General features: G+C 38.6%; 1 protein-coding gene across 4 annotated transcripts; it reads left to right on the forward strand.

The window, feature by feature from the left end:
* Positions 1-694: 694 nt before the first annotated feature.
* Positions 695-20,756, forward strand: LOC128018564 (lysine-specific demethylase 5B-B). Of its 4 annotated transcripts, none has more exons than XM_052604147.1 (28): positions 695-742; positions 4,178-4,255; positions 4,721-4,843; positions 5,076-5,246; positions 5,878-5,934; positions 7,083-7,226; positions 7,935-8,028; positions 8,202-8,320; positions 8,672-8,830; positions 8,980-9,099; positions 9,223-9,381; positions 9,501-9,682; positions 10,066-10,228; positions 10,306-10,425; positions 10,554-10,748; positions 11,248-11,429; positions 11,955-12,079; positions 12,556-12,706; positions 13,353-13,467; positions 13,600-13,970; positions 16,527-16,665; positions 16,808-16,987; positions 17,461-17,619; positions 17,706-18,179; positions 18,351-18,444; positions 18,561-18,733; positions 19,629-19,865; positions 19,952-20,756. In XM_052604147.1, exons 1-28 carry the CDS (start codon positions 710-712, stop codon positions 20,084-20,086), a joined length of 4,452 nt encoding a protein of 1,483 aa, XP_052460107.1. In that variant the 5' UTR covers positions 695-709; the 3' UTR covers positions 20,087-20,756. The 4 variants fall into 4 exon arrangements, with proteins under 4 accessions (XP_052460107.1, XP_052460105.1, XP_052460106.1 ...); XM_052604145.1 differs by having other exon boundaries at positions 731-1,053; XM_052604148.1 differs by lacking the exon at positions 695-742 and adding an exon at positions 3,344-3,367.
* The last annotated feature ends 865 nt before the right edge of the window (positions 20,757-21,621 follow it).

The following is a 21,621-nucleotide window of genomic DNA, read 5'->3' on the forward strand; positions in this document are numbered from 1 at the left end:
CTAAAACGCCACCTCCCCCGCGCAAGTCGTCCAACCAGCAGCCACAGTGAGTCTATTTAAAGAAGAAGTCCCGACCACTATCAGCTGTCACCTGAAGATATTCATACGCGGAGGTAAACACTGGGGCGGAGCGAGGCGGTTGACGGCTTCGAGCGCATGCGGTTACCTAGAAATGTTTGTAAAGACACGCAAAACTCCTAAAGTTCCTAAAACTGAGCAGTGTGTAACACGTGCAGCCTTTTCTTGTAAAGGTTTCAAGTAAACGTACAGTACAACTCCACTGCGTTAGAACTTGTAAAGCCTTGTTACTCAGTTATTTGCTTCTATGTGGGCCCTATTTGTATAATTGCCACATAACAATAACCTGACAAAAAGGGACTTCCTCGAAAATAAAAATGTGTCTTTCATTTATATAGTAATTTAAAGTTACTTTATTGTGGAGTAAACGACGAATAACCGTTTAGTTATAACTTGTTTTTAAATGCGTAGTAAATGTGAGGAGAATGTTTATAGCATGAATAGCGCCTGCACTAAAGTAAACGTACAACAAGGTATTTCCGAGCGGTTATCGTTGTGCATCTAAAAGACAAGCTGTTTACATAATACAACAATCAACGGTAAATATCACGGTTTAACTGTCCCTTTAAAGTGATTCTTCAAAGCTAGAAATGAGTGGACACGCTCGCTTCGTCTCTAGCTTTTTCAGCGGATGTGGTCTCAGCCTAAGAGCAGTCACGTCACGGTGAGTGTGTGTATGTGCGCGTGTGTTGATTGTTCGTTTTGTTGAAGTGTTAGCCGGACTGGAGGAGTACGGACTGACAAACCGTGTTGTGGATCCCAGGAAGTTCTGTCTCCGCTTCGCTGAGCGACTCGATTCTGCTCCGGAACCGGACCTGCAGGATGACCCAGCGGGGCCCGGCCGAGTTTACCCCGCCGCCCGAGTGTCCGGTCTTCGAGCCCAGTTGGGAGGAATTTGCAGACCCGTTTGCATTTATCAATAAAATCCGACCCATCGCCGAGAAAACCGGGATCTGCAAGGTTCGACCGCCGCCGGTGAGTGCTGTGCGGACGGTCTGAAGCGGACCGGCTGAACCGGGCCGGATCTGCGGAGTGATTCTGAGCTCAGTTTAAAGGGAAATGTCTCAACATGGCGGCGCAGTGACAGCATTGCCGAACCGCTTTGTGTGCAGCTATAGGCATCATATCAATTGAATTTCCGAAGCTCTGCCTGGTCTGTGCTCGACCTGCGGACCCGGACGACCCGACATTCTGACTCACGAGTGCAATAACGTCGCTCAGGATCCGCAAACGTCGCGCAAATGTGAATATAGTACAAGAAAACGTCACTTTATGGTCACTGTGCGTGTAGTTGACGGCCTGGTTCGGTTCTAGTGCTGGATTAAACGTCACGTTTAGGCTACTCAGTTTCGTTTGCTGATTGTCAGTGTTTATCGTTGATGTAGAATTTTGTGTATCTTTATTATTATTACTATTATTATTATTATGTATATCTAATTATTGGTACTGGTAGTTGCATCTGCATTTTTAGTGACACTGACGAACAGAAACCCCGATAATTACCTCCCCATTTGAATAAAAAAGGCCTTTAATGAGTTCAGTGTACTTTTAATGAGAATTTAATGTAGACAGACGGAAAAAAACCTCGAGACTAGGAGATACCTGTTAAGGCGGAAATAAACCCTTCCTTTCATTTTCACCTTAGCACATTAATTATATGTTAGTAACTAATAATAATAAAATGTTTATCATTTGTATTGCCTTTTTTGTAGACTTATAATAAACTAATTATACCATCATCGAGTTATTTTGGTCATATCGAATCCATTCTGTTACAGAAGTGGTTGTGTGCGGATTAGAATAATGCAATTGATTAATCACCCTTTATACCCAGCGACCAAATATAGTTCACATATTAGCCAATTGATCCGCTTCAGTCCTTCGACCTTAATCCGAATCCGAGCTCCTAACTCCCGAACCTGTCTAAACCAGTTTGAGGTTTCCAGTGGTTCTGATGGCTTCTTTATGTTTTATAGGTTATGTGAGTGAACAAGCCCAATGCCACGCACATTATAATTATTAATCTCTGTAGATGATTTTGTGTTTCTGACAGACCGAACATGTTTTTTTACAATCGTTATTTTTATAGATCTCTAAACACATTTGTACGGTTATAGCCATATTTAGTAGTCCTGTAATTTTAAATGCTATGTGCTTGTTTATTGACTGTTGTTGTTCCATCTGTTCTGCGCTCTGGGTCACACTAGCAGGTTCTGATAATGACTTTGGGTTTGATGTGAATCCGGGTTCTTTTATAAATCCATTAAACTCGCAGCTACGTGACGTGATACACGCACGAGGTGGCAGATAAGAGAACGCGTAATTACGTTAAACAAGCGATGATTAACATTTAAAACACGTCAAGCATCATTACAAGACGATGGCTTCGTATCTTAATATCCAAAAAAATGAATGTTTTGGGGGTTTTTATATCTCATAAAGGTTTTAAAGCTGAGCATGTTTTCCAAATGGCTTCTTGCTTTCCAACAACAACATATACGCGTACTGTATTCTGACACATATTAAACTATTCAGACCGTGTGAAGTGATTCACAGGTTCGGTTCGGTCCATAAGCTGCTCCCGAACCAGATGGATGGATGGATTGATGGATGGATAGATGTAGTCCTCAGGCCGGGCGCGTCCTCCATGTTGCGAGCTATGGAGCAAATGAACCATCTGGCCATTTTGTGTCTTTGTGTAACTATGCTGCCTGAACAGCAAACAAGGAAATAATGTGGGCAATGGACTTAATATGCACAGAATTTACCTTAATTTTATGGGTTATATGTAGCTGAGGTAATTACAACGGATTGTGGTGAATATTCTTCGTATGTAGGGCACAAATCGGTATGTATCTAGGTAGATAAACCATATGATCTCATGTACGGAATTTCGTTATGCCATTTGTGTGTTATGAGGCAAGTTCTGAATAAAACTTTTTCTGGTGATGATTACATAATTACACTATTTTATAAATTTATGAAAGCAAACAGAGTTTTAATTCTGAGGCTTAAATGGGTGGTTTTACAACTCATTTTAATTGCAGTGATTGTATCCTGAGGTGCCTTTTTTTGGCTAAGAAAAGGTAACACTTTATTAATTCCAAGAGGGTAATTTTTAGTCCCTTTTAATCCAGGTGTTAATTACATTGTGTTTATCTGGAGACGTGGTTATGGAAGGCTGGAGACAAAGAAAATGTGTTAAACTTTGACTAAAGGGTTTTATATTGGTGATTAAGCTGAACAAAAACCACAGTTCCACCGTTTAGCCCTCTACAGCATGTTGCATGTGAGTGAACGTTTTTTTTGTGTGTGTTTTTTTTTTGTTTGTTCATTTTTAGCCACTGTTGACATACATTCACAAGATTCTAGACCACAAACCACAGAGCACCAGTCACATTTGTACAGGGTTGTGTTTCAGATCCTTTCAATTAAATTTATGAATGCAAAGAAAATATTTAGTAAAGAAGATAAGACTCTGATTTAGTCTGAATAAAATTTCTTCGGCAACATGTGATGTTGCAGTGTTCTGTGTTTACTAGCCATTGTGTAGATAATTTTGTGTCTCGGTTTAATTAATCAGTGCCCAGTATCCTCTTATCTGTAACATAAAATACAGTCATCTTTTAATCCAAAGTTCCACATTTTTGTGTGTGTGCTGCATGCAAACACATCATTGATGAATACAGAAACCTGCAAAGCTTAATGGATTTAGAAAATCAGAAAGCTAAAAATGAAAATTATGTCTTTGATAAAGCCTCTCGTGTTTTGGCTGTTTGTGTTCCTGACCCCAAGTACTAATTAGTTAGAGCCACAACTCAAGAGCACATGATGCAATTTCAGCTTGCAGTTGATGGGAATGAAGATTTTGTAGAAATATGAACTTTGCTAAAAAATATATATATGTAAAATGCACCGGACTATACCACTGGTTCATTGGTCCCTGTACGATGTCACAGCTGGATTTTGCTGCAAGATGATGACATTGCATATGGAAGTTAAATAAACTCAGATATCAAGCGATTTAAAATATATATCAATAAAAGAATGAAAAAATGTAAGTTTACTAATTGTATGTTTGCTTTGTGTGTGTGTTTAGGACTGGCAGCCTCCATTTGCATGTGATGTTGACAGACTTCATTTTACACCACGAATCCAGAGACTCAACGAGCTTGAGGTAATTTTACAATTCTGCTTTGAGCTAGAAAATACTTTGTACAAGCTTGCATATATTTGTGAGGGCCCAATATTTTAAAATATGTCCACAAATGTTGTGAGACATGTTGAAAACTAATTTGTGAGGTATTGTGAACTGCTCCTTGCTGTTTGGAAAAACAGTCAAATCATCAATCTACTGAAATCAACAGGTTTGTCACAGGGTTGTTAGGTTTAGGGTCAGGGTATAGCAAATATATTATCACCTTTGTCAAAACCATTGTTTCTATGAGATCTTCTCGCTAACATAGTGAACCCGAGGGGGATCGTAAGGTCAATGGTCACTGTCTTGTCAGCAAAATTTGGGCCTTTTGAAGTGACTGATATTAAAATAACACCATCTCTGAGATGCTTAATAATTAACATGGACCATTCAAGATGTTGCTGAATCCTATTTTCTGTTTTTCACACACACACACAAACACAGGCTCAAACCAGAGTTAAACTCAACTTCTTGGACCACATTGCCAAGTTTTGGGAACTACAAGGATGCACACTCAAAATTCCACACGTGGAGCGGAAGATCCTCGATCTGTACCAGCTCAACAGAGTGAGTGATTCTGTTGGTTAGGCTTCTTCATTGGACTCGGAGTCAGTCTGTCTGATAAATTATGACTTTGTTCAATATTTCTAGCTGAAACCCTTTACTCATACCTGTATGTGTCACAAAGTGATTCATGTAACTGCTGAGTTCTTTATATCTGTCCAAGTGAAACACAAACATTGATGAATATTTATTATGTTTTTGCAATGAAGTCCAACAATCTTTCTCAATCTGCCAGTTGGTTGCAGAGGAGGGTGGATTCGATTTAGTTTGTAGAGAGAGGAGATGGACGAAGATTGCCATGATAATGGGTTTTGCCCCAGGCAAAGCTGTAGGGTCCCACCTGAGAGCCCATTACGAGAGAGTCCTGTACCCGTACCACCTCTTCCATTCTGGGACAAACCTGCTGGTGAGTTTAACATATAAATGCATCAGATCAATATCAGATCACACACTTGGTATAAAGGTTTTAGCAGTCATGCAGGAGGTTTGGTTTAGGAGTCCGGTTACAGATGGTCTGCAGTGTTAAAGCTGGGCTTTTAGGGTTAGAGGTATTAGTTTTCACATTTAAGTCTGAGTATGCTGTGCTTATAAATATGTGGTTATTAAGTGTGTTTTATTGTGTTCTAGCTGCTTGTTTTCTGGATTGTGTGCCAGTCATCCTAGTGTTACTTGTCTTTAGAGAAAATATATAATCAAAATCAATTACTAAAAAGCACAATATGGTATTCATAAACTTTGACACTCCGACACTCCCTTTCATAGATGGGAAGAATCCACCAGTAGGATTCAATATGTATTTAAATAATATATTTTATAATTTTAACAATATTTCAATGTTACAATATATATGTTTCATCAGTTTTAATACAGGCAATGATCATATGCAGATGCATTTGAATATGAAAACAATCTTGGAGCCTGACTAATTTTCTTTCCATTGACTGAATGCTTGACATCTCTGTTAGAGATGTGGTGATCTCTGACCCAAAGATCACTGGCAGTTTCTCTGTAATGTTCAGTGCTCTTTTCTACGTTAGGCTCTTGACCTTGCAGCCAAACTGACAAGTTTTGTGGCACCTCCTGGGCTAGAGGAGGTATGTTTCTGCTTTCCCTATTACCTAATCTGACTATTTAAATCTGCACAGGATGTGATCTCATTATAGGTACCGTGGCAATAAATGTTTCATTTAGTAGTCGCTGTGGCTCTTACTGCCATACTGAATTGTACTCCTGCTCTCAGAAAATCTTTTAAATGTTAAAATAAGGATTAATACTACTATAGTAGTTTTTAAACTCTTTGAGTGTGTGTGTGTGTGTGTTTTAACTGTTTTTTTTTCTGAGTTTGGGTGACAAATGGCAGTGAAGTGTTGTTTCTTTGACGGACAGTATTCAACCTGTCCTGACCCTCACCAAACCCCCAGCCGTCCTGCCGAGACACTGTTGCTGTCATTCTCCTCCTACTACTCCTGTCTTTGTTTGCACTTACTGCTTTCTATGTGTTTGTCTTTTTGACTTCTGACGCATCCTTTCTTCCTCCCCTCCCCCCTCACTCCTCCTCTCAACCCACAGAAACTGTGACCTGCTTTCTGTTAACGCCAATCTCTTTGCACCTCCAGCTGTTCTCTCTCCTCCCTCTATCCTCTGTCTGTATGTAAATCTGTAATCTGATATTGGAAGCAGACGTAATACAGTTCAGATGCCTTGTAACCGGGAATGTCGAGGATTTCTCTCTGCATGCACTCAGAGATGTCACAATCTTTATAGCTGGGCTAATAAGTTATTCACATATAAATACAGATTATCTTTGGGGTAGAGGGAAATGATGAAGGTGATTTAGAGGTATTTTCTGAAGTGTGGAGAAACCTGAGGTGACTTTAAAAGAGCTTTGACTCTTCATTGAATTCTTAAAACATCGAAATCTGGATTAAAAACAGACCTAAATTGCTATTAAATTACATTTGCATTGCATTGTAAAAAAAAAAAAAAAACATTCTTCAAGTTGCTATGCAGAATTTCCAAACTGCTCTTTTTTTTCCCATGGGATGTCAAACTACGTCTTTTTTTTTCTCACTTTATTTACATTTTCCATATAAACAAAATATAACATACAATTACAAAACATATACATATCAAACTACTTCTTTAAGTGCTGTGGTAATTAATATGAGAGTACTGTAGTTAGGTAACTTTAAGTGTGAAGGGCTCATTTAACCAGTTGAGTTGTTTTCCTTGTTTTCTTCAGTGTCTGCAGAAGGCGTCAGTGGATGATGGAAATGACAAAGATAAAGAGTATAAACCTCACGACCTGCTACAGAGACAAAACATTCATGTTCCACCCAGCGACATGAGCGCACCTGCTAGACGAGCCAAGAGGATGAAAACAGAGGTGAATGTTAACATGCTCAAGTGGGCTAAAATATTGTATGTTTATAATCACAGTCTGCCTCTATTTGGCACAAGTTTGTTTTTCTAATGATCAGTACTGTATATCAGTTTGGATATAAATCACAGTTCAAAAGTCTTTTTATTTAAATTTTTTTTTTTTTTTAAATCAGACTCTTTCACTTATCAATCTACATTTATTTGATTAAAAATACTATAAAACAGTAACATTGTAAAATATTGTTACAATTTAAAATTGATTAAAATAAAAAAACTGTTTTCTATTTTAATATATTTTAAAATATAATTTATTCCTGTCATGACAGCAGCCAATACTGCAGTCTTCAGTGTAACAATATTAATATCCTAATATGGTAATTTGGTGCTCGATAGACATTTCATTTTATTTTCAATGTTAAAAACCATTGTCCTGCTTAATTTTATTTTTATTTTTGTAGAAATTTGATTTCCAGGATGCTTTGAATAGAAAGTTCAATAGAACTGCATTTATGAGAAATACACATTTTACCTTGACAGTCAGTTTTGATCCATTTAATGTATCCCTGCTGAATAAAATACATTTATTAAAAAATGTTTGCTGGAATACTGACCTTACTTTTGAATGGTTGGTAGCATGTAATCATTTGTTTCATTTGTTCTCATTGTTAAATGGATATATTTTTGATGGATAACTCCTTTTTTGTGTCTGTAGTCTGGCTGTGTCAAGTCCGAGGGAGGTGAGGAATGTGAGAACAGGCCCAATCTCAGGAGAAGAATGGGTTCATTCGTTGTCAAGCCTGAACCAGGTAAGAACCTTACTTTTGGATCTAACCTCACATCACTCAGATCATTAGCCCAATCTTCATCAGCCAATATTTAGACATTAATCAATAAAGCAAAACAAATGTGTGATTAGCATAGCATTATTAGTCAAGTCAGTGTCTTCATATAAACAAATGTATTTGTATGTGTGTATTAGAGAGGGAGCTCCCTATACAGGTGAAGCAGGAACCCGTGGAGATAAAAGAGATAAATCCTGAACCAGAGAAATGCAAATCACGTTACAAGAAAAACATCCCCCCTCCTCCAGTTAGCACGGTGAGTTTCCTTCCCTCTTTTTATTCAAATGTAAATTTGCTGAGCTTTTGTCACAGCTCTCGTGATGGTTTTATCAAAAAGAATAAGTCATGTATATCTCATGTAATGATATATAACTATATGAAAAAACCCAACAGGTTCATGTAATTCATTTCAGTTGAGAGAACAGATTGCCCTAAACTCTTTAAGTTTAAAAACACAATATTTGAGCACTGTGAACTTAAGTAGTTAAAAAAAAAAATCATTCTTAATGTTAAATAACTAAAAGGGGTGTTCAAATACATTGTTTAGTAGATTTTTTGTTTTGTTTTCATGTCTTCCGTTATTATAGTGCTGTCTGTCTTCCTCTAGGTGGACCTGTATGTGTGTTTAGTGTGTGGAAAGGGGAACGATGAGGACCGGTTGTTGCTATGCGACGGTTGTGATGATAGCTACCACACCTTCTGCTTGATCCCGCCCCTCTGTGATGTTCCTAAAGGTGATTGGAGGTGCCCTAAGTGTCTGGCTCAGGTGAATTTTCAAAGCAAACCATAACAGTGTTTGTTCATTATTTCAAGTCAGGAAAAGCAAAAACTGATTTTGAACAGTCAATGTTGCATGTCTAGACACTTTAATCTACTGGACCAATTGATTGACTCATTATTTATGTGTTTCTGCAGGAGTGCAGTAAACCTCAGGAGGCATTTGGCTTCGAGCAAGCTGGCAGGGATTATTCTCTAAAATCCTTTGGGGATATGGCAGATTCCTTCAAGTCAGATTATTTCAACATGCCTGTTCATGTATGTCTCCTGAGTCTCTGACATTGACTCTCATGAGTATAGATTTACAAATCCAATGTTAAAGCATATGAACTTATTTTGTTGATGTGATTTGTTTTCCTGTGAATATGGTGTTTGTTGTAGATGGTGCCCACCGAATTGGTTGAAAAAGAGTTTTGGAGGTTGGTTGGCACCATTGAGGAGGATGTGACTGTGGAATATGGAGCTGACATTGCCTCAAAAGAGTTTGGAAGCGGTTTTCCAATCAAGGGTGGAAAGTTTAAGGTTGCGCCACATGATGAGGTATAACCGCAAAAAACGATTTTGAAATGTTACTCACAATTTCCATTGTTTATTCATACATAGTACATCCTGTTTCCATCACTGATGTCGTTCTTCTGTGTTGTGATTGACTGGTGTAGAAGTATCTTCAGTGTGGGTGGAACCTGAATAACATGGCCATGATGACACCATCAGTGCTGACCCACGTCACTGCTGATATCTGTGGCATGACTTTGCCGTGGCTGTACGTGGGCATGTGCTTCTCCTCTTTCTGCTGGCACATTGAGGACCACTGGAGCTATTCTGTCAACTACCTGCACTGGTAATGAGTGATAAAGCTTAAAAAAAAGGCACATGTAGTAGTGCTGTAGTGCACTGAATGAACTTTTGTCCCAAACAATGGCTTTAAATATGGTTTCTACTCTAAATAAAAACACAGTTATAAAGGAGAGTGTATTTTTATAGAAAAGTGCAAAATAAACTGATATGAGTAAGTTGTCTTGTACACTACTGTTCAGTATTATTATAAAACATTTCACATTTTTCAGCAAGCATGCATTCATTGCGTTGATTTAAAATGACAAAGACAATGGTATTAAAGTATTAAGCAGCACAACTATTTTCAATATTACTGTTTTGACTGTATTTGTGATTAAATATCATTGTATGTGTGAAGACCCTGTTTGTATGTTTGCATGTGTTTAGGGGGGAACCTAAGACCTGGTACGGTGCTCCAGGTTTTGCCACTGAGCAGTTGGAAGCAGTCATGAAGAAACTGGCCCCGGAGCTGTTTGAGTCCCAGCCGGACCTTCTACACCAGCTTGTCACAATCATGAACCCTAATACACTTATGGCCCATGGAGTACCAGTGAGTAACATGTTTATACACACAATCACAAGTCACATGCTCACCTGTACCTGTAAGTAACACGCTCCGTTTCTTAGATTTACAGAACAAATCAGTGCGCAGGAGAGTTTGTCATCACTTTCCCACGATCCTATCACAGCGGCTTCAACCAGGGCTTCAACTTTGCAGAAGCTGTCAACTTTTGCACGGTGGACTGGGTGCGGATCCATTCTGCTTTTACAGTGTTATTAATATAGATGTTCCTCTCGACAGGTCTCAGAGCTGAATATTTTACAATTATGTTTGTGGGTTTATTTTTTTCTCCCCTGCTTTTTGTGGTTTGCAGATGCCACTGGGGCGTCAGTGTGTGGAACACTACCGCCTGCTGCACCGCTACTGTGTGTTCTCTCATGATGAGATGGTGTGTAATATGGCCATGAAAGCAGACAACCTGGATGTGGTTCTGGCATCAGCTGTGCAGAAGGACATGCGGCTCATGATCAAAGAGGAGAGAGAACTGCGGGACAAAGTCCGCAAGATGGTGAGAGAACACTAGCGAAACCTGTCAAATCTTTATGTGAGATGACACTATAGTGTATTTATTCAGCAGTGCTCATTACTCTTCTCCCTCTGAGAAAATAAACATAAGTAATACTAGACAATACTAAAGCAATTATCCTCACACTTCATGGACTTTATAAGTGTAATACAATGATCTATCTACTTATGTTTATAAAATATAAAACAATCATCCTCTAACTTAACATTAGCGAAATATAATGTAAAGGTGTTCGGTTTATTATTAAGCACATTTTAGCAATTAATTGTGAGATTAACTACAAAATGCTGTGTGTGTATGTATATGTAATATATATATAATATATATAAAAGTGTGTGTCGTGACGTGACGTGTAATATTGGTAATTTTAATAGATTTGAGATGCTAGTTATGTCTGATTGTGCATAATACACATGCAGGCTTTTTCAGCTCCTCTATAAATGATCATTTGTTAACATTCTCTCTCTCTCGCTTTAAATAGGGGGTGGTCCAGTCTGAGTTGTTTGAATACGACCTGCTGGCAGATGATGAGAGACAGTGTGTAAAGTGTCGCACCACCTGTTACCTGTCTGCTCTCACCTGTCCCTGCAGACCAGGAGTCCAGGTGTGTCTACACCACGCCCACGACCTCTGCTCCTGCCCCGTCTCCAACTACACACTCAAGTGAGTCTCCACTTCTGCTTTCAGGACTCCTCAATGATCAGTCTACAAGACACTAGAGCTGGCCTTATCTAAAGATTGGCTTCTATTTCATTTGATTTTAGATGTACAAAGACGGTTTATTTCTGTTGCTTATGAATGGAAGACACGGCAACACACAATATGGTGGAATAGTCCTTCCTTCTAAATGAAAGAGCCAGTTGCTAATTGATAAAGTCATTGTGTCACTGCAGAGGCCATTGGATGCTCCCATTTATGACCGCACATGCGCATTGTCTGGTCTAGCCTGAAAAAGATGTCATTTTAACACTATTTTAGCATACGGAACAACATTTACGGGGCAGTTCATTTCAGATTTTGTTGCTGATATGAAATATTTAATTTCAATACGTTCCGCAGGCAGATTTCAGGATTCCCTCATTAATTTAGATGGGGCTTGCTCTATGAAAATATGAAAAGAGAAAAGATTGAAAAGATTTTCTTTGAAAGGGTCTTTGGTTTCACTCAATTTAATGCTCATCTACACAGTTACCGTTTCACACTGGATGACCTTTACCCGATGATGAACGCTGTGCACCAGAGGGCGGAGTCTTATGATGAGTGGGCGGCAAGGGTGACAGAACTCATGGAAGCAAAGCTTGACAAGAAACGCAGTGAGTTTCAGCACTGAGCACTTCCAGAAGTGATACTCTCATCTTTCTGAATTACAATCCACTTTCAGTATGTCTTGTTTATAATCATATTATAATCAACACTTTATTTATATACACAAAGTATGCACAATTCTTTTTTTGATTATTTAAAGACAATAAGAAAATCAAAAAGACATTTTATTTACTTAAATGTACATTATCTCACAGTGTACAGTCTATGGATGGTATGATATTATAAATAAGAAAAAAAGTACAAAAAGTACAAAACAGTGTATTAACCTTTTCCTTATATTAATATTAAGCCCACCTTTCACAATGAAACTTTTTATGCACAATCAAGTCCCACGCTATATATAATTTTGTGTTTTTGTCATAAAATGTAACATCACTCAAGTTAAATATGTTTGAGTATTATGTCATTAGTTTCATTTCTGCTTCTGGCCTCTCTCTCTCTCTCTCTCTCTCTATCGATGTAGATGTCACCGTGTTTCGTGCTCTTCTGGGGGAGTCCGATGAGAAGTCGTTCCCAGAGAATGATCTGTTACGTCAGCTGAGGCTGGTTACTCAAGATGCTGAGAAATGCTCGTCTGTTGCCCAGCAACTGCTAAACGGCAAAAGGCAGACCAGGTACCTGCACACAAAACCACAAAGAGACTGGAATGAAATCTACTCAAACGAGCTTCAGTTACAAAACAGTTTAAAACCTAGGGGTTGGTAAGATTTATAAAATGCTTTTAAAAATAGTCTCTTATGCTGACCAAGCCTACATTTAAAAAAAAAATCCAAAATACAGTATAAAAGTAATTATGAAATATTATTACAATTCCAGTGATGGCAAAGCTACATTTTGAGCAACAATTTACTCCAGACTTCAGGGTCACATGATCCTTCAGAAGTCATTTTAAAATGCTGATTAGTGCTTCTTATCAATGTTTAAAACATTTGTGCTGCTTAATATTTATGTGGAAACAATTTTGTGGAAACGCTTTCACTTAACATGCAGTCTTGAAAATGGCAGAGCTCCGATTGCGGAAAAAAAAGTTAGGTGCATTTCAACTCAAAGACAGTCATCTATACAAATACTTGGACCAAAATGGTGCAAACAAATGCAAGAAGGACCTCTTACACGTTTCAGCTCAGTGTTTTTCTTAATTTCAGGGGAATTTCCAGTGTGGTGAGCTTTGTTTTTCTGCACACATTGGTTTGGTTTGCCCGAAACACACATGGCCTGTGAATTTTGTCTTTCATGCATTTTATTTATGTCTGTCTGCAGGTACCGCACAGGCGGGGGTAATTCTCCTAATCAGCTCACAGTGGAGGAAATGAGATCATTTGTCCGCCAGCTTTATAACCTGCCCTGCAGCCTAACACAAGCACCGCTTCTGAAGGTGACTGACACACACACCTGCGCACACACATACACACAGTCGTTTAAAATGTAGGCAATCTTCCTGAAGATTAATGAGCCACAGTTCATCTCTAAACTGCTCATATAATACAAACTATTAACTCTCTCTCAGGAGCTGCTGAACAGCATTGAGGATTTCCAGCAGCACAGTGAGAAGCTTCTTTCTGATGAAGTGAATGCACATTCTGTTAGCGAGATCGAGTCCTTGCTGGAGGAGGGCTCTCAGTTTGACGTGTTTCTTCCGGAGTTGCTGCTGCTACGGGAGCGTTTGGAACAGACCCGGTGGCTGGCCGGAGTTCAGCAGGCAGAGGATCCCCTATCAAACCCCTGCGGTCTCTCTCTGGACAGCATGCGGCGGCTGATCGATCGAGGAGTCGGACTGACACCGCATCCTTCCACCGAGCGCACAATGGCTCGGCTGCAGGAACTGCTCACAGTCTCAGAGGAGATGGAAGAGAAAGCTCAAGCACTGCTGAAGGCCAGGTGGGGACAGCACTCGAATGAAGACTCTTGCAAATAACAGATAACACACAACCACCAATCTACCCAAGCACAATCTACTCATTCCGTGGACAGCGCAACTCATCCATTTAAAAGACAATCAGTCAATAAAAGGCACAATTTATTTAGTTTACAAAACTAACATAATGAATAATTTAACCTGCCTTTTGATATAGAAAAACGTTTATGAAAACCTAAATTAGTTATGTGCGCAATTGGATTTAACTCGTTACACGCATACGAATAAGATTTCAAAATATTGCACTCCACATATTTTAGTCTGGGGTTATAGTTTGGGAAAATTTCAACAAGTGAATGTGAACATGTCACAGTAACCCTAATATAGGTAAAAATTTAAATGACTCAATAGAATCTGCTGCATTAAGACACGTCGGCATCACAATTCAAGACTTATTCCTCACAAGGCGTCTTCTTCCAAAAACAAAAATTAACCGAGATTAACTTGAATCTTTTTTTATTTTTATACGGAGGTGATGTGGACATTTACATGTCCGCGCATCTCAACCCGCGTTTTGCGTAGATGATCATCTTATGTGCGAGATGTGCGTGGACACGTTATAGCTAAACTCAGACATGAAAGACTGTACTTTGCGTTGGTTTAATACGGATTATCTGAGCAGAGAATATTTATTTTTTGACATGACTGACTATATTTAATTATAGACACTTCAAGCTTTCTTTAGACACACTGTATTTCTCAGGTCATTTTAGTGGCTTGTTTGATTTATTTTACAAAACAAAAAAAGTTTTGTAGATATTGGGAGTTAAGGGTATAAACATAATGGGCTACTTGTGTATTTTTTTTGTCATTATTAAATCAATGAAAGAACTATGAGTTTCTTTTTGTAGTGTGTTTTCTAGGTTTGATAACTTGAAAATTAAAGAGCCAGTAAGATGAAAATTCTAAGCTTCCTATCACTGTTTATAAGTCCTGTACAATAGGTTTAAATCCATCCAAGGTTAAAAAACATTGTCATTTTGTCAAAATATCATTTAAAAATTACCTCAATTCTCAGAGATCCCCAAACGGTTCGCGCGAAGCTGTTCAAAAGATTCAGTTTCCTTAAACCCCACCTTTCGGTAGCATACTGTGTTCTGATTGGTCAACTAACATAGTAAGTTTTGATTGGTTGTTCCGTATTCAAGCCGCGCGCTTCAGTTTGAATCTGAATAGCGCGTTCAGCGCGGGGGCGTGGTCATGTTAGATATAATGAAGGGAGACATGAAAAACGGACATTGCGTTGTTTTCATATGGATTACTTTATCACAGAATATCTGTTTTCGGCAGCACTTGTTTAGTTTTAAAGTAGACATGTCAAGCTTTCTATAGATATCTCTCTCATGTCTCTTCGTTGAGTATTCACGGAGTTACTTCATTTTAATGACGTGTTTGTAAATGAAGATCGGCACAAACAAAGGCAGCAGACAGCACACAAACTGATAAGATGCTCGGGAGAAATAAACATATAACTTCATAATCATACTTCGCTTTGTGATTCGGAGATGCTTGTTGGTCTAAATAAAGTTGGTAATGAACCCTCTTTTATGGCCAAATGCTTTGAAAATCACGCCTTGTACTCATGTCATCAGTCATCAGTGAAATGTCGTGAACACAACAAAAGGGATTTGTTGTACTGCTCTGTTATTGTGTCAATTTTTGATTTCCCATCTGTGTGGCTCTTTAAAGTGAATTATTTTTAGAAAGTAAAGTAATTAGTAATCTGATTAATTTTTAAATACAGTAATCTGATTACTTTTTAAATACAGTAATCAGTAATGTAATCAAATAAAAATTTTAAAGAAGTAATTAGTCATTTGTAGTGGATTATTATTTGTATTTTTTTGAGTAGCTTACCCAACACTGGTAATGTGATGTCTGTATGTAAATAACACTGCAAACATTGTTATTTTAGTTATTTAGCACATTTATGGTATTTATAAATATTTTTAATTGGGTTTTATTTTTATATTTTAGTTTTCTGTTCTATTTTTTTTTAAGTGTTATGTGCTTTTGTAATTCGTTTTTTAGCTTCACTTTTTCAGTTTGAGTTTGTCATTTGAATAATTCAGCTTTAACATTATTCTATTTCAGTTAGTTTCCAGGTCAACATTTATATTTTATTTCAGTTGAATTAACAAAAACAATTTGTATACATTTTAGTTAACAATATCAACCATTGTGATGCTTATGTAAGGCCATTGGTCATTGCATATATAAGGTCATTGCAGCGTGAGCTCTGGTCTCAAGCTATAACAAGATCTATTAGAGTGACTGTACAAAACAAAAACCCAAGATCAATTTGAATAGCCAATACATGACTGAATAAGGAAACCAGTTTCTTTTGTACACCAGAGTATTTGCATCAGTACAGGGCAAACTGGAGGCTTGGAAATGCAAAGCAGCCTTTTAAAGAGACTGAATTAATTCCTGCATGCTGAGAACCTGCAGGAGGCACCACAAAGTGATTGTGTAATGAATTGAGTGACATTTGTTAATGTTTTCACTTCTTGTTTTAGGCCTCCAGAGAGCTTAGAGACACTCAGCTCTATGTTGACCCAGGTAGACGGGGTACCAGCATACCTGCCAAACTGCCTGCTACTACAAGACACGGTGAACAGGGCTAAAGAATGGCTCCAGGAAGCTGAGGATTTACAGGTTGAGTACTCTACATGAACTATGTATTTTGTATGCATTATATCTGATAGTTTACTATCTCATGTTAATGTTTTTGAAGGTATATCTGGCTGCAGTGTTAATGGCAGGTTTTGTGATTGCTTTTGTTTGTTTGTGCTGGCAGGTTGGAGGTCAGACTCTTGTTCTCAGCTCACTCTCTGATCTGGTTCTGAGAGCTCATGCTATTCCTGTGCGTCTGGAGCCTCTGGACCAGCTGGAGGTTCTGGTATCAGAGGTGCAGGCCTGGAAAGAGTCCGTTGCTAAAACCTTCCTCATCAAAAACTCTGCTTTCACGCTGTTGGAGGTTAGACTGGTCATACCATATAAAACAACATTAGAAATATTCTGTTTTTAGTTCTAGAAAGATACAAAGTTTAAATAATAAACTTCCATGAAGTGATTGAGGGTTGTTTTTTTTTTTATTTTGCCCAATTGAAAGAATGCAAATAAATAAATAAAATTGTTTTATATTTATATACTGTTCATCTAAGGATTATAGTATAAAATACTATGTGTGATTTGTATCTCCATATATAATTGAATGTGTGCAAAAAGCTAAATTTATCTTTGTATTTTAATTCTTAACATTACACAATGAATGAGAATTGGGGGTTTCTATATATATATGTGTGTGTTTAGCTTATTTTCATATTTTATTCGTTTTGATTTTAAGGTGAAATGTAGACTGCAAATGTTGTCATGACATTTATTCATTAACTTTATTTTTGAATAAATGGTTGTTGTCGAGGTTATTCATGGGTCTGGTCACTCGTGCAGGTCTTGTGTCCCCGGTGGGAAGTGGGCAGCTCTTTGAAGAAGAAGATGAGGAAGGTGAAGGGAGAGTGTGTGTCATCAGGGAAGAAGAAGCTTGTGAAGCTGGACAGTATGAGTGACGTCGAGAGAGCACTTTCAGACAGCAAAGACTCTGCGTCTGCTGTGAGTTCACCATACGGTACATTCCAGAATAATGTCAGATAAACGTAAAGCTTCTCTTTCTCATTCACTCTCTCTCTCTCTTGTAGATGTTTACCCTGGCTGAGGTTCGTTTAAAAGAGCAGGAGTCACTATGCTCTCTTCGTGCAACTAATGAATCAAAGCTCCTGCCTACAGCGGACTGCGCAGCTCTCAGAGTTTGTGTGTGTCAGAAACCACCCATGGGTGCCATGCTGCAGTGCGAGCTGTGTCGAGATGCTTTCCACAGTGTGTGCGTACGTGGGCCCTCCGATCCCCTTGACCCTGAAGCCTGGCTCTGTCCATTATGTCTCCGATCGACAAAGCCCTCACTGGCCAAGATCCAGTCCCTGTGGTCATCACTGCAGCGGATCCGTGTGCGTCTCCCAGAGGGTGATGCTCTACGCTACATGATCGAACGCACTGTCAGCTGGCAGCGACGGGCACGAGAGGTCATAGACTCGTATGATCACTCTCTGACCTCTCAGGTTTGCAGAGGAGCTTCACCTACACAGAGCCACAGGACCACTGGGCACAAAAGAAAGGTTAGACATTATATCACAGACTGTTAGCAGTTTGATGTCTGGTTTTCAAAGTCTGCTATTTTTATTATATTTTATTATTGTTTTTTATTCTATAAATATTAGTATAAAAAAAGCGTTATGTCATTTTTGCTTACTGCCTGTCAATAAAGAGATCTTGTTTTATTGTATCAGCTGTGTGGATCTCCATCTCAGTGTCAGGACTGGGGTGTTTCTGGGCAAGAACAGTCTGTGTTTTACACGGAGCAGCGTTGTATCCCTCTCCAAGGTCTGTATCATCCACGCATACACACAAACTCAAAGAGCATTTTCATATTTTCTGAAAGTCACTGTGCAGCTGACTGCTTGTGTTTTCTAATGAAGCTGTCTGTGTCTATGTTCCAGGTCTCAGTTCAGAGTTGGAGGAACTGATGGTGGAGGGATTGCTCCTGCAGGTTTCTGTCCCCGAGACCCAGCAGCTCTACAGACTTCTGCTGTCTGGCCCCCCGACTACAAACACATCCCACACAGAACACACACCCTACCTCACACCAGAACACTCCTCACCACAGAGAGAGGTTAGGAGCGCGAGGCTGTGCATGCAGCACTTCTTTAAACCTATTTAATGATTAAAATTGAGTCACTAATTCAAAAGAACAATCAAGTAAAAGATCTGTTTTCCTCATGGGCATAATGTGTGTGAACTTTGAGACCGACCAACCCAGAGCTCAAAGATCAGCAAATATTATATGCTTCTGTAGGAGCCAAAAGTCAGTGTGAATTCAGCTTCGTGTTTGATAGATGAAGCACAACACTTGCCATATTCCTGAAGAGAACGCCTCCTTGGATCCGCCAATCAAAAAGGAAGTTGCTGTTACCATGGAAACGAGAACCATGGCAAAAGAGCTCAGCAGCAACTTCCCACTCCCATAAAACATGAATTACAGAAGTGAATCAGTTCCCTGATTCCTCAAACAGTGCACATTAAATCAAATATTTAGCAAAACACTTCAAATATAGTGTATTGTATACTTAGTATTAATAAATTAGTAATTCTATGTTGTACTGTTGCTTTTTGATTTCAATACATATTTTGTTAGTCTTTTACTTTGAAGCTGCTTGCTTCAAAACAGACTTTGATGTTGTGACTTATGTTGGAGCTGGCTGGTTAAACTGATTGTTTTAAACTATTTAAGGATATATATATATATATAATATATAATATAATATAATTGAGTGTTTTTATTTAATCCTTAAGGAAATTTAATGCATAGTTTTTTTTGTGTGTGTGTGGAAATCATGATGCAATGTTTTTCCAGGATTCTTTGAATGGAAAGTTCTGTTGAACAGCATTTTTTTTTTTTAACAATTGAATGCATCCTTGTTGAATAAAAGTATTAATTTCATGTTTAGGAACTTGTTTAGGAATTTCAATTCATTACTTCTCTCGGTCTTCCTCTTTGCTCTCTACAGGGAGATGCAATCACTTCAGCAGAAAAGAAAGCCAAGCGGCGAATGAACAGAGAAGAGACCGAGATCAGTGATAGAGGGATAAAGCCGAAAAGCAAGAAGCAGCGGATGGGTACAGAGAAGCGGAGAGAGAGGAAAGAGGCATCTGTCTCTGCGTCAGACGTGTCTCAGTCAGAAGACTCTGAAGAGGATATGACCCAGTGTCCAGCAGAGAGCTGTCTCCAGCCGGAAGGAGAAGAGGTGGGCAAGTGAACGTAGTGTATAGACGTGTGTGTGTGTGTGTGTGTGAGTTTGAATGTGTTTTGACTGGTTTCTCTCCGTTTCAGGTGTACTGGGTTCAGTGTGACTGCTGTAACCGCTGGTTCCATATGATATGTGTGGGCGTATCAGCAGAACTCGCAGCCCAGGAGGATTACATGTGTGTGACCTGCAGCACAACCAACACAGGCCGCCGGAAGTGAGTCCGATGAGGAAGGCAACTGGTTTCTCACTTTATCCTCCTCCATCCCTTCTCCTGGATGTGTAACCGACCCTCCCCGTTCCCTAACCTATGACCTCTGACCTTTGTAACAACGGTGCTATTTTGCTCTTTGTTGGACACTGTTGTCCTGAATGATACTATTTGGTCACTTTTTTGTATTTTTACAGCTTTTTCCCTTCTGTCGAACTGTTTGTGTTTGTCTAAAACAATAAATATGCTAAATGCTGAATGAATATAGAGGTGCATGGGTTTGTGTTTGTGTTGCTTTCTGGCGTGGAGGAGAGACGCTCTCGTGAATCGCAGCGAGGGTCGTCTCTTTTGCATGCACGGTCAGAAATGCCACAACACAGGACAAACGAACAGTTTTCACCAAATACAATAAATAATAAATACAGAGAAATTATTTTTTTGAAAACTTGCCGTTTCAGTACACGGGCATCTGGGATTCTCTCCGTTGTGACATTTTATTTCCTTTTGTAGATTAGTTTTATTTATCGGAGCAATAATGTTGTTTGTACGTTTCAGGAAGTTTTGGTGGTCTCAGTTGTGTTGGTGCTTTTAGAGATGGTGGTCAGATATTCAGGATATGTAACAGACAAACACGTCAGGATTGTAGCAGACAGACGAGTGTAATGAACTGCCACAAAACCTGCTCAAGTAATTTTGGGTGGGTGGGTGAGGGGGGTGGGGGGTGTTAGGGTATGAGGTTTGAAAAGCTTGTTAAAATGTCCCAATTTCTAGTGTGGAATAAAACTCCTTGTTCTAATATCAGACAAAGTCTCTTCCCTTGTTTTTTCTCTTTTTTTTTGTGATCACTGCTATGTTGGTGCTTCTGATTTTACACTAATCACAGATTAGTGTTGTTTTAATTTTATTTATACTACTGTAGTATTTATTAATATTTTGATTTAGTTACTATTTATAGGGTTACTATTATATATACTATTTAGTTTTAATTTTAGGATTTAGTAATTTTTTTAATTACTTTTTTTTTTTAGTTTTAAAATATTAATATTTTCACATTCACAGAGAGACAGATTAACTCAACCTTCAGTTCCATCTATTTGCTACCAGTAGTTATTAATTTAAATTTCAACGTTTGAATACAACTTCTAAAAATAAGTTGACTGCTTGCCTGTAGTTTTTAGGCAGTTTGTGAACTGGTAATAGAGACAATCAGATGTCGAAAATCGATCGAGCAAATTGTTTATTTCTACTACCCAGTGCTGGTGAAAGCACTGCCATCTAGCGGTGATTCATGTGCATGTCACTTCATTTGGCAGCAGAAGTCCAAGTCCAAAAAAAACAAATAAAAGCAAGTTTCTTTTATTTTTACTACAACTAATTTAGTGTTCATGACTTTCAAGACTACGGTATTCATAAACACATTCAACACACAAAATTAATGTCACACAGAAAAGCAGGATTTATCAAAAGAACCGCTGATATATTCAGGTATAGGATAATCCAAACAGAGCAGAAGGTGATGAAGCATGAGAAGTAGCAATAATGAGG

The sequence above is a fragment of the Carassius gibelio genome, chromosome A8 (assembly GCF_023724105.1).
Source record: "Carassius gibelio isolate Cgi1373 ecotype wild population from Czech Republic chromosome A8, carGib1.2-hapl.c, whole genome shotgun sequence".
In the NCBI taxonomy this organism is placed as follows: Eukaryota; Metazoa; Chordata; class Actinopteri; order Cypriniformes; family Cyprinidae; genus Carassius; species Carassius gibelio.

Bases quoted from the DNA above. Each gene is read 5' to 3' on its own strand.
- LOC128018564 (XM_052604145.1), top strand. From the start codon at position 901: ATGACCCAGCGGGGCCCGGCCGAGTTTACCCCGCCGCCCGAGTGTCCG. The intron at 10,426-10,553 runs GTGCGGATCCAT...TGTGGTTTGCAG, and splicing joins ACTTTTGCACGGTGGACTGG to ATGCCACTGGGGCGTCAGTG. The intron at 18,445-18,560 runs GTCTGTATCATC...TCTATGTTCCAG, and splicing joins GCGTTGTATCCCTCTCCAAG to GTCTCAGTTCAGAGTTGGAG.